The sequence below is a fragment of the Scomber scombrus genome, chromosome 5 (genome assembly GCF_963691925.1).
Source record: "Scomber scombrus chromosome 5, fScoSco1.1, whole genome shotgun sequence".
NCBI lineage: Eukaryota > Metazoa > Chordata > Actinopteri > Scombriformes > Scombridae > Scomber > Scomber scombrus.
In genome coordinates, this window is record NC_084974.1 from 1,458,083 (window position 1) to 1,485,921 (window position 27,839).

The 27,839-nt window shown below is 39.1% G+C and overlaps 1 protein-coding gene across 4 annotated transcripts in view; it reads left to right on the forward strand.

Annotated features, from left to right (window-relative positions):
• LOC133980129 (unconventional myosin-XVIIIa-like) overlaps positions 1 to 27,839 on the forward strand; it is a 148,322-nt gene that overhangs the window by 75,242 nt on the left and 45,241 nt on the right. For all 4 annotated transcript variants that reach the window (XM_062418715.1, XM_062418716.1, XM_062418717.1 and 1 more), the window contains 6 exons: positions 1,653 to 1,762; positions 6,576 to 6,641; positions 15,826 to 15,954; positions 24,191 to 24,334; positions 24,793 to 24,882; positions 25,966 to 26,085. In XM_062418715.1, coding sequence (XP_062274699.1) covers positions 1,653 to 1,762; positions 6,576 to 6,641; positions 15,826 to 15,954; positions 24,191 to 24,334; positions 24,793 to 24,882; positions 25,966 to 26,085 — 659 coding nt within the window. The remainder of the gene's footprint in view (positions 1 to 1,652; positions 1,763 to 6,575; positions 6,642 to 15,825; positions 15,955 to 24,190; positions 24,335 to 24,792; positions 24,883 to 25,965; positions 26,086 to 27,839) is intronic.

Genomic DNA, 27,839 nt, shown 5'->3' on the forward strand with positions numbered 1-27,839 from the left:
GAACTTTCCAGACTCTGACAGAAAGCCTGATGATATCAGTGATGCCATTAGGGTTGTCTGGACTCAGAGAATACAGATGTTTAATTGCAGCAGAAAGATGAGCAGGCAAGTGTCATGAAAATATGCTGTTGTTTTTGTTATGAGAGATATAGAATCCAGTGTTTGCATTTGAGAAGCTAGACTGAACAATTTTAAATAGGTTTTCATCGGTGTTCTGATGTCCTTCAGGCTGCTACAAAGCTCTACTTGGCCCTATCATGACCTCACCTTCAATCAGCACATTAAGAGTCCTGCTCAGTCTTGCTATTTACAAATCAGAAATATGTTAAAGTTAAACCAATGCTTCCCTAAAACATACTCGAGCAAGTTCTTCACACTTCAATTTCCTCTCACTGCTTGACTTGACTGCATTTCATCATAGCTGCCTGAAGGGGAAAACATTGATGCAGAAAGCAGCAGCAAGACTTTCAATAAACATAAAACATGAAACACTCCAGTTCTGCTGAATTACACCGACTGTCTATTTGTTTTAGGATTACATTTAAGAATCGTTTTAATACTTTTAAAACCCTCAATGTTGTTGCTCCACTATTTATTTCACTTTTTCTATTGTTCAGAGTCTCATCTGTTACTCCAGTGGTTTGTTGTTGCGTTATGTTCGATCAGTTGCGTGCACCTTGAAGCACTTCGTATCTCTGCTGCAGAAAAAGAAAAGTTTACTTCTTTACTAGGGTCTGAAAATCAGAGTGTGTGCACCCTAACCAAGGTTTCTTGTGAGTCCCCAACTTTATGGAAGTCCAGAAGTAAACCTCTTAAAGTCAGTGTTGCCATGTAGAAGTCAGAGCCCCTAAGTGTTGAAGGGGTTATTCTGTTATTCTCATGGAGCTCATTAAACTTTGATCTTAGCTATACTGTCTGCCAAAGAAGTAGAGATAAGGTTTTCTTTTTTAATGGTCCACAGTTCCGCAAGATTAACCTCATTTAAGACTCTGAGATGGCTCATCTGTCTCTGATAGTGTAAATAAAATGAACTATACTTTTCTTTTGTTGCCCAGTAGTTAAAATCAGTGATGATTTTAACTTTACATAGATAAAGATTCTGAAAGGCTTCCAATAACCTTCAACCAATTGCTGTTCAAAAGGACCAATTACTGTCTAATGTCTTCATTCAGAGGTGCTTGCTTTTAGATCCTTTATCCCAGTGTGGAGCTCTCTCCCTACAGGCATTCTGACTGTCTAGGCTTCTCTAAAAGGCAAGGCAAGGCAAGGCAGTTTTATTTATATAGCGCATTTCATACACAGTGGCAACTCAATGTGCTTTACATAAAACAAACATTCAACAGAAAAAATTAAAAAAAAAAAAAAAAAGCTTAAGAAACCTCTGTAACCTCCACATGTCTGCCTGTTAAACCATCACTACTTTGTATTTTGCTTTTTAGTGTGTGTGTGTGTGTGTGTGTGTGTGTGTGTGTGTGTGTGTGTGTGTGTGTGTGTGTGTGTGTGTGTGTGTGTGTGTGTGTGTGTGTGTCTCTCTAGTAAAAGTTAACCGTTGACATGTAATTGGCTCTCCACAAGCTGCAGATGGTCCTCTAACCTTGGTGTTGTGTGTTTTTTCTGCTGTCCTTTTTGTTGCGCTCCCTCCCTGCCTCCAGGCTACCCGGACCACATGGTGTTCTCTGAGTTCCGCAGGCGCTTTGATGTCCTGGCGCCGCATCTGACAAAGAAGCACGGCCGACACTATATTGTCACAGATGAGAAGAGGGTGAGTGTTTGGCAGGGACGCTCTGTTATTTTACAGTGTGGATGTGTGTGGCTGGACAGTGAGGCTGACTGATGATAGGATGGAAATGACTCTTTCCACAGCTAGCATCATTATATCTGACCACTGATGTAGTCAAACAAGTCACATGACTGGTTTAATTAAAGAAAAGGTTCTCAAACATTTCTATTTGATGCTACTTTATACTTCTACTCAACTACACTTCAGAGGGAAATATTGTATATTCTACTCCACTACATTTATATGACAGCTTTGGTTACTTTTCAGATAAAGATCCTAAATCCTAAATCAGCTTACAAATATATCAGGTTTTTTTGTGTTTTTAAAAAAAATGCTCAGAAACTTCCTGAAACAGTTGTAAGAAACAGAGCATTTGTTTGGGACTATTTTCAGCGGTGGATGAATCCACATTTGGTGCTCTAGTGAGTATTTCTGGCAGCAGTATGGTTTATGTTGGATTGAGTCAAAATAAACTACAGTGTGTGTTCATGGTGATGAAGGAACATTTCACCCAGTGCAACAGTGTGACTCACTGATGTGTTTTAATAGTATTTAGACAACAATGAAGCTCTATGGCACAGAATAAGATGTATCAGACTTTGACACACACACACACAATACTTGATAGTAGATCAGTGCGTTGTTGGTTTGACTCTGAACATGAGATCTGTAGACAGGAAAGAAAATAGAGAATTTAGCTTATACTTTAATAAGTGTTTGAGCATGTCAGAGAAGTACTTATTCAATCAGTAGAGATCACATGACAGTTTAAGCAGTAGCTAGAAGTGGGATTCGTGGGGTTTTCCAGAAAACAGACATTAAAACAGCAATTGGAATGACAAAAACATGCCATCTTTCCTCCTTCACTGTAGGGCTCACTTCCTTTAAGAAAAATTCATTTATTTTAATGGCCTCAGATTCATATCCAATAACACTGTTTTTTTTAGGTTAACATCAACAGTGTTAATTAACAAGCTTTCAGAGTCTGTGACACTGATTGAAAACATAAATGTATTCTGACCTCTAAAAATATGTAAAAATAAATAATAAATATGAAAATCTGGTTTAAATTTGATTTAAAAAGTCCCACATATTTCATTGTTGTTCTTGTTTTGACCCTGATGCATTATCATCACTTGATTTGCATACTGAACTATGTTATTATGTTATTCACAGGACGACCTTGTTTCCTCTAAGCTGTGGTTAATAGCAGCTTCTTGCATTAAATAATGATGCAAATATTTTGGTAAAAAATTGTTTTAAAATAGTGATAACAATCAGTGCTAATTATGAGTTTTTGTCATCAGCTGTTATAAATATTTCAGAGGATTTTCCAGGGTCGGAAGAAAAACATTCTGCAAAAAGACCCCTGTATATTTATTGTATATGATTGTATAATCTTAACTACAATATTTGTCAGTTATAAAGGGCACTCTGCCTATTTTATTCTAAAGGTTAGTGCTACTCAGGCTGTGAAAACTGCTGTAGAATGTTTTTTTCTGTGGCTCTAGATGAGAAAATAACTCTGATGACGTCATCTGATAAAGAGATGCTTTGAAGTTGCATCATGGGAAATGTAGGATCCAGTACTTTTGGAGTTTGAGCTTGAGGGACTACCAGGCTTCAGTTTTGACCATTTCTTTTTTCTATTAAAATCTGTCTGATCAGTGCAAGTCCTCCAGAATGGAAGAACGGCACCAAATTCCTGCACTACTCCTTTAAAAAATGCCATTAGCAATATTCCAGCCAAAAAAAGCAACAGAATGGTGAAACTGTGAAGTCTAGAGAATGAGTATTTCTTTCCTCGCCCTTCACATTCTAATCTCCCAGCGTGAATAGAATCCCTTTACTCACCCTCTGCTCCTGCTCTTTTCTCTCCGCTGTCCTCTTCCTGCTCCAAGAGCGCTCTTGTGTGTAATTAATTATGATTGCACAGGCTGGCAGCATACGGTTACTGTACTGGTTAATTACCGGCGGTGGGAAGAGCTCTTTCTTTGCTTCTCTCTCTCTCTCTCTCTCTCTCTCTCTCTCTCTCTCTCTCTCTCTCTCTCTCCTCTCTCTCTCTCTCTCTCGCTCCTCTCACTCTCGCTCTCTCTCTCTCTCTCTCTCTCTCTCTCTCTCCGTTCCCCTTGTCTCTTTCCACTTTTTTTTTCTTGTCTCATTATCTTTCAATTCCTTTTGTATAGGAGGCAGAACAGTTTAGGAACATCCCTGAGCATATGATTAATGTGCTCTCTACATTCTGTTCAGGCAGTATATAGCAGCTTTGCACAAAGGCGTGATTAGCCTTTATGAGTGGGAAGTGTGGCTGCTGGAGGAAAAACATCTCTACATTGAGGCTCTCTGCACCTGATGAGCCACATTTCTTGCATGAAGGGGCATTTAATGTTTTTTGTCTGATATTTATGATCTAAAAACTATCATATCGGCTGAGTGCCTGCTAGTTTGTGAGTGTCACCAAATGTCAGCGTGTGAGGGGAACATTTAAATGAGTAGCCGCTGTCAACAGAGGAGATTTGACTGGATTAATTAAGCAGATCAGTGAAATTAAGCTCTCCTCTCTTTACAACACCACAACAAACTGGCATTAAAGTTGCCCCTAAGTCTCCTTGGAGATGAGCTTAGCGAGGGTAGCCCACTCACAAAGAACTAATGGCAGCCGGTTCTCTGCGGAATCGGGAGGGAACATCAGAGAAGAAAGAAAGCAAAGAAGATGGATGAAAGGAGGTGGTCTGAGTCAGAGAGGGGCGTATAATTGGAGAAATAATATGAAAGAAATGCTTTTCAGAGAAAGAGAAAGTGACAGAAAGAGAATATTGGTTTCCTGAGCCTGTCTGAGAAAAAGCCCGACAGCACAGCTCTGTCAGTCCCTCTTTATACAATGTGATGGAGCCGCCATGTCTGCAGCCAGATGGTACACCTGCCAAACATACACACACTGCTGTCAGTGTCTTGTCCCTGAGAGGCTCAAGTTCCTTATGTTACTTTACGTCTTACTATTGTCCTGCCTTTCACAATATCACTTGACGAAATGCTTGGTATGAAGATTTATGAGACAGTTTGCTAGAGTCTGCTGTACAGTGACTTTTGCACTTCTATGAATATGTCAAGGATGGCAAAGAAAAAAGGAAAATCCTGGATTAGAGCGTTTCTCTCTGGTTAACTCAACACTCCCCATTTGTTACACAGACTGTTTTATACATTTGAAAAACTCAACTGATTTCACGTTAATCATTTTCTCAAACCTGACAAAGCTCCTCAGAGCCACAGATGACAGGTATGCAGGAGACTGTAGACTTCACAGGTAGAGGAGTGCTCCCTGTGACTATTAAACATACTTTGACATTTAAAATGAGAGGAGTCCCCCTTTTAATGATATTAGTTACCCCCTGACCTTTCTTTCGTTGCACCATAAGGACACAATTTTCACTTAGCCATAAATATCACAGACAGACTGCAGTGACATTTATGGAGCACACGCCTGCTCCTCACAGAGGTACATGTAACCCTTTATGGTTTGGACACACCATGCATCTCTTCAATCATCATTCTCATCAATAATAACATCTTACTTGTCAAGTTAATTGTTGAGAATGATAAAATTGATGAAAGTAAAGTCAGACAGGTTGTAAATAAAACCTCTGAGTCAGACAGTCGTGTTTGGAAGAGAAAGACAAAGACAAAGCAATTATTTCCAAAATGTCCTAAACAGCTGCTGTAGTGTCTCAGACAGATTCTCCTGTGCAGTGAGGAATTGTCATTACATGTTTTCAAGTCTGATGTCCAAAAAAGTTGAGATAATCTGAGTAAAATGTTGATTTATTAAAAACCTGTCTGACTTCTTCAAAGATCTCACCAATTATACATAGAGTATGTTATCATGACAGATATCAATGATGGCCACACCTAAGTTGTAATAAACTGGAATCATTCTTAAGGGTATAGCAATAAACTATTAGTTTTTGAGAGTTTAATATGTAGGAGGAAGGATTAGATGGTTAAACCGTGAATGTGTTTATGAATGTTACTGTAGTTTCCTCCTGATGAGCAGGTTGGTACCCTGTGTGGTAGCTCCTGTTATCAGTGTATGAATGTGTGTGAATGGGTGAATGTGATATGTAGTATAAAAGTGCTTTGAGTGGTCTACAGACTAGAAAAGTGCTGTATCAGTACAGTCTATTTACTATTTTAAAAAGAAGTGAGACAAGAAGAAAAACATGAGCAGTCAGACAGGTTGTAAATAAGTCAGCAGGTTTTCCAGATTATCGAAACTTTTCTGGACATCAAACTGAGTTCAGATTCTATTCTATTCTATGATAGAATATGATGAGTGTGGCAGCATCTAAGGGTCCTTCAGGTAACTTAAGCATTAGTCTTTCTCCCTTTGTTGCACATGTTTACCAAATATAAAAAATGTCAAAGAATATCAGATATGATAATTCTTCATCCTAAATTCCAGTATTAGAGTCCCAACAATCAGACTGTAGTTTGTCTTCTAAAGGTTGGCAGGATGGATGAAACCTGGTTGAAAATAAGCCCTAGAAGCTTCTCACTTCCAGTTTGTTTGTGCTCTTGAGTCCCTGGAGGCAAATCAGGGGTGTGTGTGTGTGTGTGTGTGTGTGTGTGTGTGTTTGTTTGTGTTCGCTGATGTTAAGGGCAATGGTGTTTAGTTGCCATGGCACTGTGCCAGCATTCTTTGGGCAACCAGGTCATGTGATCACGTAGAGGTAAAGCCCCGAACAAACAGGGGGTTGTTTTTGTTTATGCATCTACTGACTGTTGTGCTGGTTTCCAGGCGGTGGAGGAGTTGCTGGAGTCCTTGGAGCTGGAGAAGAGCAGTTACCACATGGGGCTGAGCCGGGTGAGTGCAGTCACACACATGCTCACGCACACTTTTCATCTCATTATATCTCTAAGAACTGTTATCATTATGCTGGAAATTCTCAAATCATGGCCAGGACCTTTATTAACCTCAACTGCAGAGAACAGTGGAGCTTTTATTTTATGTGTGAATTCCTCTGTTTTATAAACTATATTTCATCACATTGACTGGTCTGTTTTAGGTTATTTAGGTTTGAAATAATGTCTCACAGTAATGGTTGACATGAGTAACTTTCATTTACAAAGTTATCATTTGGCTCAAAACTTATTGTTGTTTTTTCCTTTTATTTGTTTAGTCTGAAATATGTAGTTCACGTAGGGGAAAGGGGTTGGGGGGGGTGGGAGAATGTAGGCTGTGGGTGGGGGGAATAGATGAAAGGGTGGGGGGTGAGGGGGTTGTGGTTTTTGATGTTTGGGTGAATGGGTGTGTGTGTATAGGGATGTTTTTCCATCTGATGGATGACCATATTACAGTCTTACCCATTCATTTCCTATGGTGGTCATTTTTGACCGGGAACACTGAAGATGTAACAATGTTCACTAAACCACTCAAAATTCACTCAATGTGACCATCAACAATGTTTTATGTTCAAATGCTTCGTGTGGAGGATAGCATGTGGTCTTGAGGCAATCTGATGAAAAACATCATTTTTATGTTGTATGAAAGTTGAAAATCGGTCGGATTTGACCCGAACACTGGAGGAAAGTATTAGTAGTCACTCACTTATTCATTCCCACTGCTTCTACTGTGCCATTTTTTTCAATCGCTTTTAAGCTGCTGTGAATTCCACACTTCTTGCACAGATGTGTTGTATTAAAGCCTTCCATTTACTTAAAGGATATAATCCCTCTCTGTCCAGGAAGGCTTTTAATGAGAGGACATTCGAAAGAAGTGTTGAGTTTGATGGACAGTAGCTTAACAACAATCGAAAGAACAGCAAAGTAAGAGTGCTTAAAAACAAGTAATGCAAACAGAAAAATATCAATACCCAATAAATCAATAAAGTAGGCATATTGAAATGAAATCAATTAGTGAAAGGTAAAAATAAAAAGATAAACTTAAAGGAAACACATTGGTTACTATGATAAGACCCATAAGTTGTTGTCCTGATGGATTTAGTGCTGTGGAATTTACCCTGCAAGTATTATAGTATAGGATATTCCACTACTCTATTGTGTTTCCTGGCCTTTGATTAGGAACTGCAGGTAAATATTTGAATATCAGTTTTTATTTGAGAATTTAAAGTATTAACTTCTGTTACATAACTTAGTTTCAACCAAAATCCATATCTCTGATAAACCAAAACCCAACAAGTTCTTGAAAACTTCACATACTACATACTACATACTACATACTACATACTACGGTATGATATGATAGAATTCAATACAATACAATACACTACTATACTGTACTATACTGTACTGTACTAAACTATACTATACTATACTGTACTGTACTGTACTAAACTATACTGTACTGTACTAAACTATACTGTACTGTACTGTACTGCACTAAATTATACTATACTGTACTGTACTGTACTGTACTAAACTATACTGTACTGTACTAAACTATACTGTACTGTACTGTACTGCACTAAATTATACTATACTGTACTGTACTGTACTGTACTGCACTAAATTATACTATACTGTACTGTACTGTACTAAACTATACTGTACTGTACTGTACTGCACTAAATTATACTGTACTGTACTGTACTGCACTAAATTATACTATACTATACTGTACTGTACTGTACTAAACTATACTGTACTGTACTGTATGGTATGATACACTACTATATAGTACGATCCTATACTATACGGTACAGTATGATACTATATGGTATGATACGATACTATGCTATACTATATTATATTATACTATAATATATACTTGCAACTCAGTTGGCAGGTCAGTCGTTATATTTGCGACTAACCCTTCATATAAAGGAATAGCATCGACATTGTTACTTACCTGAAGCCTCTTAGGTTTTTCCTTCAGAAAACATCATCCTTTCTTATGATGTTAGAAGTGGTGTGTGTTGTGCCGCCGTCTAACTAGAGTCCTGGCTTCAAGTCCTCTTGTCTTTTCACATGGTGACTGTCTCAATTAAACAGATAATTAGAAAGTGTTTTTCATTCACTCAGCCTGATTTCTAGCAAAAGGTGTGGTGAGCATGGAATATTCCACGCTGCTTTGTTGCTCCGCAGTGACAAGTTTTTGCACTTCCATTCTCACCTTCACTGGTCCTGCTGTGTTTTGTTTTCAGTCATTTTCTTTTTTATGGAGAAGAGCTGGTCGTTGTGGCTGTCTGTGTCTGACCCTTGCCAAGCAGCAGTCAGACACTGCCAGACTCCAACTCTTGAAGTTAAAAAAAAACAGCTAATCACAAAGAAAAAGACAGACTAATGGTTTTGTTAATTAGATCTGTGAATGTGTGTGAAATAAAGCAGTGAGCGCCTTGAGCTGTCAATTAGAGAAGTTTCCTGGCAGATATTGCAGGGAGTTTAACCTTGCCTTACTGGTGCATGTCAGTCTATAGTTTTCCTCACTAGTTTAGATAAAGTTTCAAATCACAACTTTTTTATTCTGCAGTTTTCACATTATTAACATCACTAACGGCACTTGTTTCATGTTATTTTTACTGGAGGTCCAACCAACCCACACAAGAAGGCAAAGTGCCACCAACCCACACACTGGGCCACTCTGTGTAATTACACTGTGCACCTCATGCAGTGTAGGAATCATTTTACATAAATGAGCTGCATTAAAGTGAAGAAAGTCTTATAATTATTACACTGCTTACTACCTACATCAGTCACATCCTCTCAGTATACAGTACAATAGTTACCTGGCAACTAATGCTGGGCGATAGAAAGAACATTTTATATATACTTATATGGTGGTTTATTAGGAACTAACAGCCCACTTCCTAATAAAATACATAGCAGGGTTAGTATATTACTTAACACATGGCATGCTATTGTTTTTGCATCTAAAGTCATACAGACAGACAGGAGAGATGAGTGTAAAAAAACCAAAGCTCAACAATCAAAAGAACCTTAAAGCCACTATAATTGACATTTATATAATAACAATGTATCACATGATGATATGTAATGTGAGAGGCATCATTCATGATGAATCTACACCGGACTCTGCAGCTCCCCTCAGCTGTATGGAGCTTTATAGTGAGTTTCAGCTCAGTGTTTAGCTGTCCAGCTGCAACTTTACTGTTTTGGTTCACTCAGCGCTCTTATAGTGTTGTTCTCTGAGGAAAAGCTCTTAAAAGCCACTGCACATACCTGCTCAGCACCAAATGGCAAACAGACACAGTTAGCTGTAGACTAGCTGGTGAACATAGTGGAGCATTTAGCAGCTGAAGAGCCAGATATTTCCCTCAGGAGCTGAATATTGGACTCAGAAGCAGGTGCACAGAAACAAGACTCCAAATAAATGATGATGTTGCTCCATAACTGCTGGATGTTGAAATAAGCAGCTGTTTGCTTACTAATTCCACATCAACGTAAAAGGTCAGCATTGTGTTCACTGCACCTATGTGCCAAAATCTGTTAATACAGGTTTAAGGAAATGTTGTAATGTTACATAAACAGATTGGTGATGTAGATTTTTAGGGACAGTATATTTTAAATACAGTGGTCAGATTGTGTCACATGCTCATAAAGCCACTCCACCACTCCTACCAGCTGTCACAATTGGGGAGGTGTCCTGAGGTGGGTCACTGAAATTTAGCAGGATTTGAATTTCTCTCTCAACTTCATTTCTAAAAAAATTCTTCACACAACTACTACACACACTAGCATTAATAACATGTTACCAAAATGTGACTTTTTTAGAAATCAACAGTAACTGAATAAAACATATAAACATATTTGTCTACTTCCTCCCGTTTTCAAACATAAGCTCCTCTACAAAACCTTTCTCTAAATCCAATAGTCTACTATTGGCAGAATTTTGATTTAAATCGGGGACTATCCAAGAAAAACGAGATTAAAAGTCTGAACAGGCATTTAATATCCGCTTTCAGTACTCTGCAGTTTTTGAATATTTGCTACTACAGACATAAATCCATTGATAGCAGGTAAAATATTGGACATTTTAAGAAAAATGCTGCATGTGCAACAGCTACATTTGATGATTTAGCTTTTAGAGATAGATTAAAATGTCTACAGATTCATTTTCACTCTTGTACTGAATTTCTTCTCACAGTTGATACAAGGGGGTTGGAATATGGGGGGCTGTGTTTGACAACTTTTGATACTTTCTAAAACTGCTGATCCTACAGTCATGCCCACTTCACTCAGTGGTGGGCTGGGAGTGTGGGTGAGTGAGAGTTGGCAGGATTTTTGACAGTTTTCATACAGTTCCTCTGTAACTTTTATTTAAGGGATCATAACGACGTGAAACAGCATGAAGACTGTAGAGGAGCGATGTAGAGTGTGACTATGACTGTGACAGACAGAGTGCCCATGCAGAACACTTTGGCCTTTAGATGAGGTTGGACACATCATATGACCTAGTTTGTGTTAAGAATAATAAACCATAACTAAAATGAAAAATGCTGTAAACTTACCAGCAAATATCCCATGTAAGGAGGGTTAGGGTATCATCCCAGCAACAAATCCTAACGCCCCCAAATACCCAACCTTTTTGTTACATTTCACACTGTACTCTCAAGCATGAAATAATAAGATACAACATAGTACACCTTCGTTTTTCAGTAGGAGTGATTTCCATCCAACACAAAAACTACTGCCCATGACACATGAAGTGTGTCCAGACTATGCAGGTGGCTGCGTCCTCTCCTGCCTGGCACATGACCCACCTCCCACTTCCAAACTGTCCCTGTGCTCTGCTGCCAACTGTGTGTGTGTGTGTGTGTGTGTGTGTGTGTGTGTGTGTGTGTGTGTGTGTGTGTGTGTGTGTGTCTGTGTGTCTGTGTGTGTCTGTGTGTGTCTGTGTGTGTCTGTGTGTGTCTGTGTGTGTGGGGCTCTCTGCCTGATATCATTAAACCATCCCTGGACTGACAAATGAGTCTCCAAGGAGCACAGCAGTCCATGTTAACCAGATGTTGTTCTCTCCTCCCAGGCTAGTTTGACATCATCTGTCCATGAATGTATTTCCCACTAGAGGAGTATTTAGTTATGATGGTGGATTCACATTTTTGTGGCTCCCCTCACAAACCAAATATCCCAAACTGTGTATACAAAAACTAGCAGTAATACCAGGGCTGGGTATCATTGGAAGTATTTTAATAGTAGTGACAATACTTGATTTAGATTAGAAAATGGTATTCATCTCCTTAAGAGTGACACTAGTTTGGCTGTACAGTGCTAAATGTGACCTCCTGCTATCTGTATAGATAGCAGGAGGTCACATCAGACAATGTGTGAAAGATATACCACCACAACAGCAGCAACGCAAACACAACTAACAACTAACCCATATTCCAACAGGATGACATCATTTGCATAATGATTAGACATTTAATTCACATGAAATTCAGATTTAGTTCTTCAGGAATGTGAGTAAGAGTAAATGACTCTACTCTGTGTAGATAAACAAAGGGGTTTTCTGTCCATGGCTGTTGAGTTAGCAGTCCTTTCCTACTAGTTCAAATCACCCCAAAGGTCATTTATGCTTTTAGTTCAGGCTATAATTTATTTTGGTTGGAAACTGCCTCTCAGGAGATCTGTTCAATCTCCATTTAGTCGCAGTGTTTAACTTTGGTCAGTATCATGTTGCCTGACCCCCACTCTGCAAAGAAGTCAAGAGAAGAGGTGGAAAATTCACTCAACTCCTCAATTTGAAATGAAAGAAGGGTTGTTTATTCATGAAGTTATAGAAAAGTCTGCAATGAGTCCTACAGCTTCAATCCACAGCTCTTCCTCACTGACACCAAGTAACCATCCTGTCGTTCTGGTGTTATTGACTGTTGCTATAATGATCATTTAAAGATTAAATGGAGCTTAAAGATCTTTACTGTTCCCTTTACTGGTCATCACACTGTATAATGGGAGCAGTCATTCATTAATGGTCAAAGGTGGGTACAACAAGCCATCTTTTGAGTACATAAGGGTAAGGTAAGGGTAAACTTTATTGATCTCCCTAGGGGGAAATTGAAAATTGAAACAACAGAATACTTGTACAAAATAAAATAAAATACTATATACAATTAACAACCTCCTAAATACTATATACAATAAACAACCTCTAAATACTATATACAATAAACAATCTCTAAAATAATCTGCAGTGTTTCTGGTATTAAACAGTAAGGACAGCCTCAGTGTTATGAGTGGGAGTGGGAGGTACTGGGAGCTGTGGTGTTGGATAGTCTGATGGCTGATGGTATGAAAGAGCCCCCCAAGACATGAATGATTTCAGTCAGCAGCTGATGCACCTGATCAGTAAATCACACTGTTTTTAAATGGAGTAAGTGTGGCAGCCTTTACCAATGTCAGCACTGTAAAAACTTTATCTCCACTTTTCTTTCATCACTTAACTTAACTTGTGGTGACCTTTTTTTTTTTTTTACTTTGAGTGAAATAACTACTGCAGTGTTATTGCACAGCAGAAACGTATTGAAAGGTGCAAAAGATCAAAAACGCTGACTGTGGAGAATAAAAATAAAATGAAATCCTGCACCCAGTTCATCACTCATACTCACTTTATTACAGTGTTTCTGTCATCAGATGTTCATCAGGTAAACTTCAGAATGTAGCTACAGTTAGTTTACTCTGGAAGAAAATGATTCAAAATGAAACTACAGCTGACATCTTTGATACCTACAAGATGTCTCTGTGCAGTCATCTCAGGGTCTTAATTAGTTGCTGGTGTCCATCCGTTCATTAAGCTGCTTATCCTGTGCAGGGTCATAAGGACCTGGAGACTATCCCAGCTCATATTGTGTGAGAGGTGGGGCGCATACAACCTGGATAAATCAGCAATCTATCACACAGCCAACATGTGATAGACAACTATTCATACCAGTGAGCAATGTAGAGCCTTCAGTTAACTTAACCTGCATGTCTCTGGGATTGGGAGGAAACCAAAGCATCCAGCAAACTCTTCAAACTCTCCTGCTGCAAGTCAACAGTATTGAACACTGTATAACCATGCTGCCTTCCATTTGATTGCCATCATATGCCTCAGAAATACCCACTGTGTAGTGTGAGAAGTGTCAGAGGAAGGAGTAATAAATGGACTGACTGAGTCACAAACTGCTCACAGCCTGGCTAAATATTTATTGCACAGTACAGAGTTATTGTATAGTGAAGTCACAAGGTCCCAATGACATCTAAACAATAATCCACATTCCCGGCCATACTCCAAGCCACGCTGACTCTTTTGCTCTGCCAATTTTGAAAATTACAGTTAGAGTTAGGAGCAGTCACATCCTCTGAAGGACAAAGTGTCACTCAGACTCTGTTTAATGAATCTACTTCCACAAAGAGCTGCCAGCTATTTCAGTGCAGAGGAACAGAGCAATGTCTGTCCCCAGACACAAATTATCTAGAAGGAGTTAGAGGCATTGTGATTTGGGCTGTTACAGGGGGGCCCAGTGTCAGCCTGACTTCACTTTTTACAGTCGGAAAGTCTTCGGAATTCAGGGAGTAGCACTGCTGCTGTCCATATCATCAGCACAGAGGATGAAAGACACAGTTATCTTTCTGGATGAGACTACAACGATCAGGACAGGAAAGTAACTGTGATAGGTCCTCTGCACAGGGACGAAATAAACAAATGGTATAAGCAGCACTGAGTAAGACTGTAAAGTATCAGGGTCAGTGATGTTGTTTTGTGTTCATGTGGTTTAGTTAAATTTAAAGGGGTTGAAATTTGAAAATAAATGTATGAATAACTTTTACACTTTTTTTTTGTGGACCCAGCATCAAATTTCTGCTTTTAATCCAGTTTGAGAGAATATATTAGAGGATTATGACAAAAATGTCTAAGTGGTGTAACCATAAAAACGTTGTACCAAATAATTCAACCTGCTTAAAAACAGTAAATTCTCAATAAAACACCATTATAACTTTTTATATTAAATAAAGGTTATGGAATACAATTGTTCTAAATATTATTGTTATTATTTCATCTGGGGAATCATGGAGATCAGGAAACATTTACATGTTTTAAATGAAGTCATTATTAGTATAAATACACTTAAATACACTGTAGGTGATAAAATATGTAATATTTGTCATTCTTTTGTGGTTACACCATTTGACATTTTCAGGAGCATTCAGTCTTACTTTTGGTAAGAAATGGTGCAAATGTCATTTCAAATGATATAAAACCAACAAAAATACTAAATGTACATTTTAACAAACCTGATGCTGCTTTTAAAACTAGTTTTAACATATTTTTGAATTGCTCATCTTGCCAACTCTTATTTGTGACTGAACCATCAACACATGGCAAAATGCCAAAAGAAATATTTTTCCTGTTTGGTTGTTGGCATCTTTACAGGGATTGAACAATGATTTGCTGCCAGTGTGAACAGGTCTGGTTCTAGCATAAAGTTCAGACAGAGAAACACAAGACATACTGGAGATTGTAAGGTATGTCACAAAAGGAAACCATTGCAATGAAAAAGATCAAATACTGTTTTTTGCTCAGGTCACAATTTGGTCATAATGTGATGTCTGGTATGTAACCAAGCATTGTCAAATGATTTTACTTTGCTCTATGACTCTGCTCCCTTCAGCCCTGTCTGAACATCCGTCCATTGAAGTACATACAGTAAAGTTCAGATGTTAACATGCTACAGAGCATATTTCCTGCATGGATGCTGACTGGGCTGCCATCTTAAGCGCTGATCACACTGGTCAGCAGTAGATGAAGCAGCAGCAGTCTGGTTGGGTTCAGGAGTAGCTGAGAGCATCAGAGGGGCGAGCGAAATGTCAAAGCATCCACATCCATTGTTTTCAGTGGAAGTGTGCACACCAGTAGCATCCTGATGCCTGACATTTACCAGACAATGAAATGACTGGTTCCAGGCCATGTACCCAGAGAGTGCATCTTGGTAATCCATCCATGGCACCACCAGTTGTGTGTTGTTGCAAAACGTGTTTCCCTAACAGTCAGTTGTATGTAAACTCTACTTACCATGTGCCCCCCCCCCCAGGTGTTCTTCAGAGCAGGGACTCTGTCCAGGCTGGAGGAGCAGCGAGACGTTCAGACCAGAAGGAACATCTCTCTGTTCCAGGCTGCCTGCCGGGGATACCTGGCCAGACAGGCCTTCAAGAAGAGGAAGGTAAGACTGCTGCACACTGTGTAGGAGGGGGTGTGAGGGGTTTTGGGGTTTCCCTCTATCATGGTATGTCATAGTAGCGTCATGTCTGCTTCAAGCTGCTGAATTAAAACAGATGGATACTTCACATACTTCACACTTCTCTGATTTACTGGAGGGGGATGTGAGGGTGTTTTAACAGTATGTAATCTGTGGCTGTACACACACATGGAGAAGACATTTATCCCATTTGTTCTTATGTACTCTCCCCCTGGCTTAACTACATGGATAATGTAATTACTGGGTAAATGCTATAGCCTGATGTTCTCTCTCATTTGTTTAGGGAGCACAAAGCAGAGCAGCAGTTCATATTTTTCCTCTGAGTTGAACTTGAGCTAATTTTTGTTCACTCATAGCTTCTTTACCTTGCCTCCCTCCCTGCTGAACTTTGGTGGTGTTCTAAATCGGAGCTTCATCAGATCACATGCCCACATTGATTAACCATCAATATGCCAAAGCCACAAAGGCCTGAATGGAAGGACAGAGTGCTGTCAATCAGCTAATCCTCTCTACTGGGATTCCACCACCAGTCCCTGTGTCTTCTTCAGTCACTTCTCTATGAATCAATGACAGGAGGAGACATACTCCTGGTCTGTGCAGCAGCTACAGCCCTGTTACCTCTGCATAGGAAATAACTATCATGATCAGTCATATACTGTAACAGTGTGGTAGCTGTTTTCCTCCCTATGTGTGTGTGTATGATTCATTGCACCGAGATGAGTGCAGTGAGTGTGGCAGGACAGTGTGTGATATGAACTATTTGTTGTTTCAAGCATACTTAACTCTTTACTATTCTCAGATGAGTAAACTGATAACATACAAGTTAGTTAGGGTTAAACATCTGAAACTGATATCAGCTCCTTTACCTAAACACCTAACATGAACATATATTGTTGAAAAGCTATAGAAATAAACTTTCTAGTGCTTTTTAGTGAACAAACTATGTCATAGAGACACAGTTTCTTTACAACCACAAACATATCTCTAACATTACTCTGCTGACATCTCTTATTACTCATGAGTCAGGTTCATTAGCTTGTTGTAGAGATGTCAGTATATAACATCAAACACTTAGATTTTAGCTATCTAATCTAACTATGATACATGATAAATGTATTAAAGTAAATAATAAACCTAGGGGAATTCTTTGTCCCAGTTTTACTTCTATGTAAGAAATTCCAGTCAGCAGCTACGACCATTCTGGGACCCCCCTCCTTTCATTTCCATTTCAGTTTATTCTTCCTTGCTGCACTGGGCTCAAGCCTGCCAACTAAAATGACTTTTCAAGGGCATTTGGGCTTCACTTCAGCACTCTTTCTCCCCTGAAGGATTCAGTTAGAGCCTCATCTCTCAGGGTAAATGGTAATCTTGTGTAATTGATGTAGCCTGGAATTGCGTTCATTCCATTGTGGCTGTTGTAAGCAACCGGTTGTTAATGTGCATTTGTCTAAGCATTCTGGCAAAGGTTCAAGGTTTGAGATCTAAAAAGCAGAGAAAAGGAAACATTCACACTTGAGCAGCTTTTCTAATGCAGCTTTTGCTTTGCACATTTTCACATCCTGCTCTCCATGTTTGTTTGTTTTTGGTGGGAAGCTGTGAATGTAAAGAGGGAAAGTTAGGAGAGCGAGATATTGTTAGAAAGTGAGATATATCTGTCTGTTTGTTTATCACAGAGTGGAAGTGAAGCAGCAGCAGAAGCAAATATTCTTAAATATGAACAAACGGAACTTGTTGGTTCATCCAAATGACAAAATAAGACCTAGTATGAAATGCTAGGGTGGCTTTCATTTGAAACAATGGATACAGAAAGTGGTGACCCTTCACAGACTTTCATGTTTATAGGACATGAGACAAATACATGCCTAGAACAGCATGAAACAGATTTCAAATGTTTTGGACAGTTAATCCAAAGGCGGGGATGTGTATACTGTAATGAATAGAATAAACACACAGAGCATCATGTAGAAAGGGTTAGGTAAGCTTTCAAAGGTAGTTCAGCACTAACACTACAAATCTGTCCATGTCTCTTACACTGGACCTGAAGATTAAAGCTTGACTTTGTTTTGTGCTGACTCTGTACTTGTGTCATTGATACATTTCCATAGACTCAGAAAGGTAGTTTTAAATATGCTTGCCCCCCCCCCCCCCTTATATTGCAACAACACAAAATCAATTAGTTTGTTTCTCCAGTCTGTTTGCCTGCTCTGGGGAACCTCCGCCGTTTCCTTCCAAGACCCCCCCCCCCCCCCAGCTCCCACCACCCGCAGGGGGGAACAGCGTTCAAAGCACTCTGGGAGACAAGCGTGAAAGGAGGTGGAGAATGAGAAAAGGGGAGAAAAGAGGGAAAGCTGCAAAAAGAGAGGCTGTGGCTCGCCGTGGGGGAATAGATAAATAGAAGAGATCCACTGGCTGCTTTGAAGCCCTGCAGTCTGTCTCTCCTCTCTCTATCTCTTTGACATTCATGGGGAACAGTTGAGAGTGGAGGAGCGTGGGGGATTCCACTGCCAGCCAGCCAACACTGAGCCTAATTAAATAGTTGCCTAAAGACAGAGCCCCCCACCCCCACCCCCACCCCCGACTGGGAACAGGTGGGTTCAGGCAGACGCTGCTGCTTGATGTGTTTGTGTATGTGTGTAAATCAGGGTGTATGTAGCTGCCTGCTAGGTGCCAGGTGTAAAGGAGAGTTGGAGGGCAGCAGAAGATGCAGACGTGTCATTATGAATTTCCTTTCTATCAGTTAAGGTGACCACTGTTTACTTTGTGCTTCACCATGATGGATGTTTACACACTGCTATTCATGTAGAAGGTGTTGATGTAGACTGAGAAGTGATTAAGCATAACTTAACCAAACACCCAAATGCATGTCCTCATGTTTGTTGTAAGTATGCAAAACATACTGTGAGAAGACATCATTGACAATCTGCACTGCAAAACTGACTTTAAAGGGCAGCTTCACAGTTTTTTTTACTTTGCCCATATACAGAGATCCTTTCAGGCTTCAGCAGTCTGACTTACAGAGTTCCAGTAGAAGTATAGAATACATGACCCCTGTGTTGATGCCCCTCTGCTGCAGATCAACACAAAAACAAAAGGTCTCATACAAGAATCTGTCACACAGATTTGTTAGCAGTGTACGAGTGGTTTAGGAGAGCTTTTATCTTGTATATAAAATTCTGTCTTTGTGACGAACGTAATTCCAAATGGTCCAGACCTGTTCAGTGAGTCATGAACACAGAGGGACAAAACTCTGCAGGGTCCAAGTGGATCCTTAAAATGTCTTATATTTAGTTTTTGATATTGAAGGTCTAAAAATGTGTTAGAATATCTGGAATTGTAGGAGTCTATGTGTTCAATTTTCTGATTATTCTACAAAACCAACCAATCAACTTATTAATTAAAATACAAAATAATCAGCAGTTGGAACTATAATGAAACTAATCATTAGTTACAGTCCTTTATAAATGACTTCAAAATGAGCTCCATTTCAACCCACTACAACAGTAAAATCTTACTTTTGCATTATTATATGTCTCATAATATATTATATATGAGTACAACAATCATATTTGACACTTTTCTGCATTTAGTACTTAATTGAAAAACTTCCACCGTGGTAATGCATACTATTACTGCGCTGACATGAGTAATGGATCTAAATACTTCCTCCACCACTGTTTGCAGAGTCATTTTAAACAAGACATTTTTCTTGTTATGACAGAGGAATAAATACCTAAAGTTATCCATGTATAAATGATAATATAACTTAGTGTTGTGCTTATCATTATTGTATTCAAAAAAAGTTTATTTCTCGCCTCTTTCTTTCGAATGGAATCAAACTCAAAATCTATGGTATTATTTTTTTCCTTAAGGTATTAAAAAGGTCTTAAAAGTCTTTAATTTGTCCTTAAATAAGCAGATACCCTGCTCTGGTTTGATCAAAGAATTATCATACCTTTAATCTAAATCACTTTGAATTGGAGACTAAAATAATAACTCAACTTAAATAACCTTAAGTGAGCCACACATCCAAAATAAGAAAGAAGGTAGGACCTGCTGCATGAATACACAGGTGTACAGTGAGTAGAGTACTACAGTGCATGTGATCAGGTATGATATCACTGCTAACTTTGGTTACTTAAGCTCATGTAAACACACTACAGACAGAAGCTGCTGTATGTAGACAGACAAAGCTGCAGAAGAATTTCAATAGTAAGTGATTGAAGTACATAATGTATCATACTAAGTGAATATTCAGTGAAATGAGCTTTAGGCAAAGAGTCTGGCTTCATGTTAAACTTTGCTTTTTCCCTTCTCACTTACTGTAGATATTATGTTAGTTCTTGCTCTTGCAATTTTGGATGTTCAAATGTATAAGCTCTCATTATCAGGGCACCACCTCCGTCTCTAGGAGGAAAGATTTTAATTAATGAATGAATTGATTAATTCATTAAGTTTAATAAATCAATACATTTTGATAAATAAGTCAAATATCTGAATTGGTGGCTCTACGGTTTAACAGATCACCTGTATCACTTCAAAGAATAGACACCCAATTGATTGAGTTTTATGGATTGAACTAAATTATCAAAAGTAAATGGACTGTACTTATATAGCGCCTTTTTAGTCTTTACGAGCAGTCAAAGCGCTTTACACTACATCTCATTCACACACATTCATACACTGAGCTACCACACAGGGTGCTAACCTGCTCATCAGGGGAAGTTAACCATTTATACACATTCATACACCGTTGGCGCAGCAACGGGAGCAATTTGGGGTTAAGTGTGCCCAAGTACAAAATCGACATGTAGACTGGAGGAGCCGGGAATCAAACCACCAATCTTCCAATTGGAGGACGACCCGCTCTACCTCCTGAGCCACAGCTGCAGCCGCCGTAATCTAATCCTAAATGAACCAAAACACTACTGGTGATCTCCAACCCAAGCTAAAATAATAAACTAACAAAACAAAACCCCAGAACTGAAACACATGCAGGGAGGGAAAGGGAAAAATATGTGAGCTGGGCAGTGGCTCAAGAGAGAGTGAGGATTCCTCTCAATCCTCCTCAAATGCTCTCATCAAGCCATTACAATTCCCTTGACAGGTGTGTCTTCAGAGAGAGAGAGAGAGAGAGAGAGAGAGAGAGAGAGAGAGAGAGAGAGAGAGAGAGGAGAGAGAGAGAGAGAGAGAGAGAGAGAGAGAGAGAGAGAGAGAGAGAGAGAGAGAGAGAGAGAGAGAGAGAGAGAGAGAGAGAGAGAGGAGAGAGAGAGAGAGAGAGAGAGAGAGAGAGAGAGAGAGAGAGAGAGAGACGCTGCCCCTACAGGGCAACACATAACAGCAGTGTCTCCATACTTTATGGCTGGTGTAGTATCGTTTCTGACTGTGGTCTGTATGACTCCAATCTGATGGTAGAAAAGAGGAGTGAAGTCTCTCTGATAAGACACCAAAATCTGTCTTATGTTACTTTTTATAGTTGTGTCACTTTGGGTTAGTTCAGGGAATGTTAATGGACCTTTGTTTGTTCAAGAGAGAGACCGTGTTAGTCTCTATATCAAACCTGCTCCAATGTACTCATCTCAGGGTCAAAGGTGACTCTGAGCTGTACTGATGCTGTGTCGCCTACACTCTGTTTGATTATTCTGGTGTGATTCTTAAAAGAAGTAAATCCATCCTCTTTTCTTTATGTTTATGTTTAGTAGCTTTATAGTCATTATATTGAGGGTCAGACAACAATATAACACAATTTAGATAGCACTCCCTGAGCCATAAAAACATTTAAGACAATTAAAAACAACTTAGCACATAAATAAAACATTAACAATCTATAATAACAATAAAGTGCAATATGCAATATAAAAAGGTGCAAACAGTAACAATTCTAGTTGTAACAGTAGGCCTCACTCCAGTGAGTATGTGTGGGTGAATAATATTATTATTATTATTATTATTATGAATATTAGTATCAACCACATCTTTTCAGACTTCTCAGACTCTTCTTGTTAACTCTAGCTGATAAAAGTAGATTGAATTTGTTAAATATCATGCCTTGCATCACGTTTTATCATTTACTTCAACAGTTTCTTGACAAACTTATTAATCACAGCTTAGAAAAAGCAGAATCACTCTAAAATAAGATGTGTCCAGGTCAGGAAGAGTGTGGGAATCACACATCACGTTTGTAAAAGTGTTGAGATGAAGATTAGAAGGAAATGACCCAGGTCAGTGTTTCTCAACCTTCTCTTCAAGGCTTCCGATCTTTCCTTTCATCCTGCCACATAGATCTTTCCCTGCTCAGGTTTCTCTTTGTGCTTTCAAACCATGTGGTCAACTTGTCAGAAATCAAGTTCTGTTAACTATTTTGCTCCTAATCTCCTAATTTGAACATGGAAACTGGTTTTACTGGTTTTACATGAGCATTTGTGAAAGACCCAGATTATTATATTTTTTTTCCAGCAATGCTTCTTCAACAGACTGTAAGTGTCTCACAGTTTTTTTAAATTTGTATTTGAAATGTTAGAAACAGCCATCAGTATGGGCATAAATAGAGGAAATGGATGTTTTTTAGGCATGTGTGATCATAGAGGCTGGTAAGTGTAGACTAATCCGCTCTGTGATCATCTTTATCAAGGATCTCCTATCTTGAAGAAGATGTTTAAGAGAAGATTTTCCTAGTGGTTTGGCAGCTTTGTTGTACTGTTGAGTCAGAATCAAAGAGAAACGCTATCAAGATTTTATTCCTGAGTTGACTTCAAGTGCTAAAGATTTGCTCTTTGTGTCCACTCAAAAACATTATATTTTAGTAAAAACTTAGATAATTGGTTGAAGATCATAAATACATGGCCCGCATTATAATATATGAAATAAGCTCCAACAAATAATATTCAGAATATAAATTTGAACATATCTGATCTACCATAAATCAAGTGGAAAGTCTGGAATTGTAAATACTGATTCCAAAAAAAAAAAAGAAAAAGGGATGAAGTAATCAGTCCCAAACCTGTCTAATACATCAGATATTATGCGCTCAGTAAGGATTTCTCTCGTCTTATAATGTCTCTCATGGTGTTGATTGAGCAATCTGTTAAATTGACCATACTGGACGTTATTAGCCTCATGCTGCACTAGTGGGGGTAACTTAAAAAAGTCCAGCCAACAAAGTCATCACAAATTATTCTCTCTCTCTCCCCCCACACACACACACACACACACACACACACACACACCACACACACACACACACACACACACACACACACACACACACACACACACACACACACACACACACACACACACACACACACACACACACACACACACTGCTGAGTGTCCTTCCTTAACATTCACTTTTAATAGGAAATACATCTTAATGAAGGATAAGACTGGCAATATTCTATATCTTTGATATTGTCAACAAATCCAATCAAAAGACCAAAACCAACCATGTGTTAGTCTGTCTCTGAACACTGTGACTTTGACTACTCTGTCTGAGGCTCTCAGTTCAAAGCCCATTGGTTTCTACTGAAGATGTACATCTTTAAAAACAACTCACAAATACTCTACATAGTTACATTTTGATATAGGCTCAGTAATTTGTTGGGGTCTATTTTTTTTTTAGAGGCGGATGAATCCACATTTGGTGCTCTAGTGAGATTGAGTACTTCTGGCAGCAGGATTGTGTGTGTGGGGATTAAGTTTAAATAAACTACAGTGTGTGTGTTGATGGTGATAAAGGAACATACTGCACCACAAGACTGTCACAACTTAAAGAAGCTAAGTGTCTTATTATCTTGCAAAGGACACACTGGACTGTCATGAAGCAGTGCATCTCTGTTCCAACTCACCTACAGTATGGTCATGAGCTTTGAGTTGTGACTGAAGTGTTTGAGGTTCGTCTGGATTCCTGTGTGGAGGTGTGTCCAACTGGGAGGAGGCTGTGGGATTGACCCAGGACACACTGGGGACATTGCATATTCCATTAGGCCATTAAACCCGTGTGCTAACTATGCTCAGCCTGCTGCCCCCTTACACCTATAGACACATCAGCACATGGTGAAACCCCCTAATGCTCTTTAGGTTATAATAACATTTAAATGAAGTTTGCTGCTCTGAAAACAACAAATACTATATCATTTGTAGTTGTTAGAGTACCAGCCTCCATTCAGTTGTGTGTTCTTCTGTCCTCTGCTGTGTGTGACAGATCCAGGATCTGGCCATCCGCTGCATCCAGAAGAACATCAAGAAGAATCGGGGTGTCAAAGGCTGGCCATGGTGGAAGGTCTTCACCACCGTCAGACCTTTGATTGAGGTGCAGCTCACTGAGGAACAGATCCGTGGCAAGGATGTAAGCATACACAAAGACACATACACTTACACACTATAATGTACATACATAGAGGAATGGTACACTGGGTCTACTACACAGGACATAGTAAACATTTTCTGGTGGAATGCAATACTTTTGAAGGCTGATATAGACTTTAGATATAGGTTGACATTTTTTATTTTAATTACATTTTTATCATATTAACATAGTATTACAGGATTTAATTTAATTTTGTTCATAGAATGTCTCAGAAGTAGCATTTATGCCAGTCTTGGACTTTAAAACTTAAAGAAAAAGAGACAACTAGGATTCATAATCAACATTTCACACTTAATACTTGTTTCACAGTAATATTTAATCAATCAAACTGAATCAAATCTGTCAGATATAAAAAATAGTGCAACAAACACAGTTACCATCATATGCTGAACCGTCATAAATATTTATGTCACTGATGTCTTTATTTTCCCTCTCAGGAAGAAATCCAGCAGCTGAAACAGAAGCTGGAGAAGGTGGAGAAAGAGAGAAATGAACTGAGACTCAACAGCGACCGCCTAGAGAGCCGGGTAAGCGTGCCTAACCACACACACATACATGTATAGGACAATGTTAAACCTCTGACAATACAGTACAAAAGATTTTATATGAGAAACATGGCTATAACAATACAAATGTAAGACATGCACATTTGTCTTGGAGGTGTGATATCGACTTTTTAGTTTACAGTCATAAAACCCACAGAGACTGAGGCTGTGGCAAACCACCACCAACTGGTCCAGTACTTCCTATGTTAATCTTAAACTCTAGCTGCTCCTGCCTATAGTCTACAGATGCACCTGTGCAGCACCTGTGCACCTTCATGGACTGTCAGCATCTATTTATAAGAACATGTGTTCTCATTTTGCTGCTATCTGGGTCAAGTGCTACTATGTGAGAGCAGTGTTCATGTGCTGGTGATAAAGGCTGCTGCCTGACATTTACAATATGAGTATGACCTGCCATTGTTTTTACAGTACTTTGTAATACATCGCTTGTTGTGATTGGTTGAACTCATTAAAAAAAGGAGAATATCAACCTGGGAGCAAATGAATGATGAATTTCAGCTGAGGGAAATATCACCTTTTTATTTGTATGTGTAATCATTTGAAATGACATGCTCTATGTGACATAAAGACCTAATGTGTGTAGCTGCATCTTAGACTGCTTGAGGATGACACAGTGACAGCGTGTGACTGGTGTCAAAAAACCTGTTGTCTATACAATGTCACAGACCGGTGATGTCTTCATGTAAATCATTACGTGTTGATTCTCACCAACTCGTCTGCACACACCACTGTCATTTTCCAACCTTAAGGTGCATCAGCTCTCTGGAAACACAGTAATTGTATCACATTTGCTCCCTAGATAGGCACATCCCAGTTAATGTATGACACATTCCTGTGTGTACTACAGGCATCAATGAAGCAATTCTGTGTGTCAAATATATTTTATAACTCTGCTATTTGTTTCTCATATATCTAATGACCCTCATTACCCTCAGTAACACCAATCACATGTAAATGATATGTGACAAATCTCCAAACCTCTTAGAACAACAACTTTACTGTGTGTGTGTGTGTGTGTGTGTGTGTGTGTGTGTGCTGCATCAGATCACAGAGCTATCATCAGAGCTGGCTGATGAGCGGAACACCGGGGAGTCGGCCTCTCAGCTGCTGGAGACCGAAACTTCTGAGAGACTCCGCCTGGAGAAGGACATGAAGGACCTGCAGGTAAGGACAGACACACATTCTCCAGCAGAAAACCAGCGACGGTGTTGTTTGGTAACGCAGTCATGTCTGTAGAGGAAGACAGCCGTGTTGTGTTCACATGCTGCGGTGCTGCATGGCTGCAGTCTAATACTAAGTTCAGGTTTGATTAAAACTGTCACACACCAGGGGACTAAAGCTTTACTGTGTCCATTAAAGCACTGACCCATTCCTTCACTTGATGCATTTTTCCAAGCAGGGCGCTATTAAGGCAAATGAAAATGGAGCTACCTTATTGTGATGGCAAATAGAGATGGATAACAGTTTATAGCCCAATTAGCCCCTCAGCAGTGAGGTAATAACATTTTCTACAACACAGTCACATTTTCTGACAATGAAGTTTGATAATGAGCCGTATTGTAAAATGTAATGTTTGCTCATTTATATATAAATTCAACATTAGCACATCAGCAGGAATGATTGAAGAGCAGATTGGTAGACAGCCCTGACTTTGCTCCTGTGGGGTTTCATACTCAGTCTTACATTTCCAAAGGGACAGTGAATTTTATAAAATGTTTCATATGACGTTAAATTTGGTTAACTGAAAGGCCGTCTCATATTTAAATAAGAGTGCTGATTTGTCAAGACATTCAGGCAGTAATTATTAAAGACCCAGGAGCTCCCCATACCCCATACATAGTTCATGCAGTCTCAGAGGCATAGACTCTGTTCCACAATCAACCAGTTACACTTTCTTATTTAATATCACAGTTTTGGCTGTAAATTGGACAGTGTTTACAGAGAACATGTTCAGTGTGTGTTAAGACAAGGAAGTGACAGCAAAAAGTGTTCTTTGAAATAAGTAGAGTAGGAAGCTTGTTGAGCTAGCTGAGCAGCTAGCAAATTACACATAGCTTGTCAGCCGCTTCAGCCAATCATAGGATGCTAGCTAGCCATGTTAATGTTGTGTACTAGTGCCACCCAGTCACAGTACGCCCCAGAATGGTTGCCAGCTAAATAGTTTTGACTATTTTTGATGATTAAAATAATCACGAGTAGATTACAAAAGGCAATCATTGTTTGTCTCACATTCATCACATCAGTTACAGATAACACTGTGAAGAACAAGTGACTGCTCACTTTATATTCTACATCTATTCAGCAGCTTCAGTGTGTTGAATGTGGCTCTGTACATCCTACTTTTATCTACAGTTGCAGTTAAAGCCTGTTGGGATGCCAGTAGTTTCATTATAACCTTTACTAAGATTGTAACCAGACAATAACCATTAAGTTTGAGTATTAGGAACTTAACAGAAATGTATTCTATGATTCTGTTACACACAATCTGATTTTCATGCTATTGATAAAAGAATTCATACTGTGTTTATGGTACTCTAATTGGGTCAAAGTTCTGCATTTTAACAAATAAACAGTGAGTCGCCCACACACACTAGCCTTTGTACCCATATACCAGACTGTATGATCCCAGCTCCCTCAGCATCACATTCTGCTGTGAGACAGCAGGAGAGCACAGCCTGCTGGGCTCTAAAACCTCTCTAACTAAATGAGTTTTTCACCTGGAACAACACAATACTGTTTTATAGGTATGTGGCCTTTCATTTGTTAATTTCTAAGAACATGAAGCACAGAATCCAAAATCTTTGGAAGCAGTTTTTTTCCACAATTCCTCCTTCAGTTCTAGTTCAGTCTTCACCAAACGTATCTCAGCCATTATTGGATGGATTATCATGACATTTTATATAAGCCTTCATGGTCAT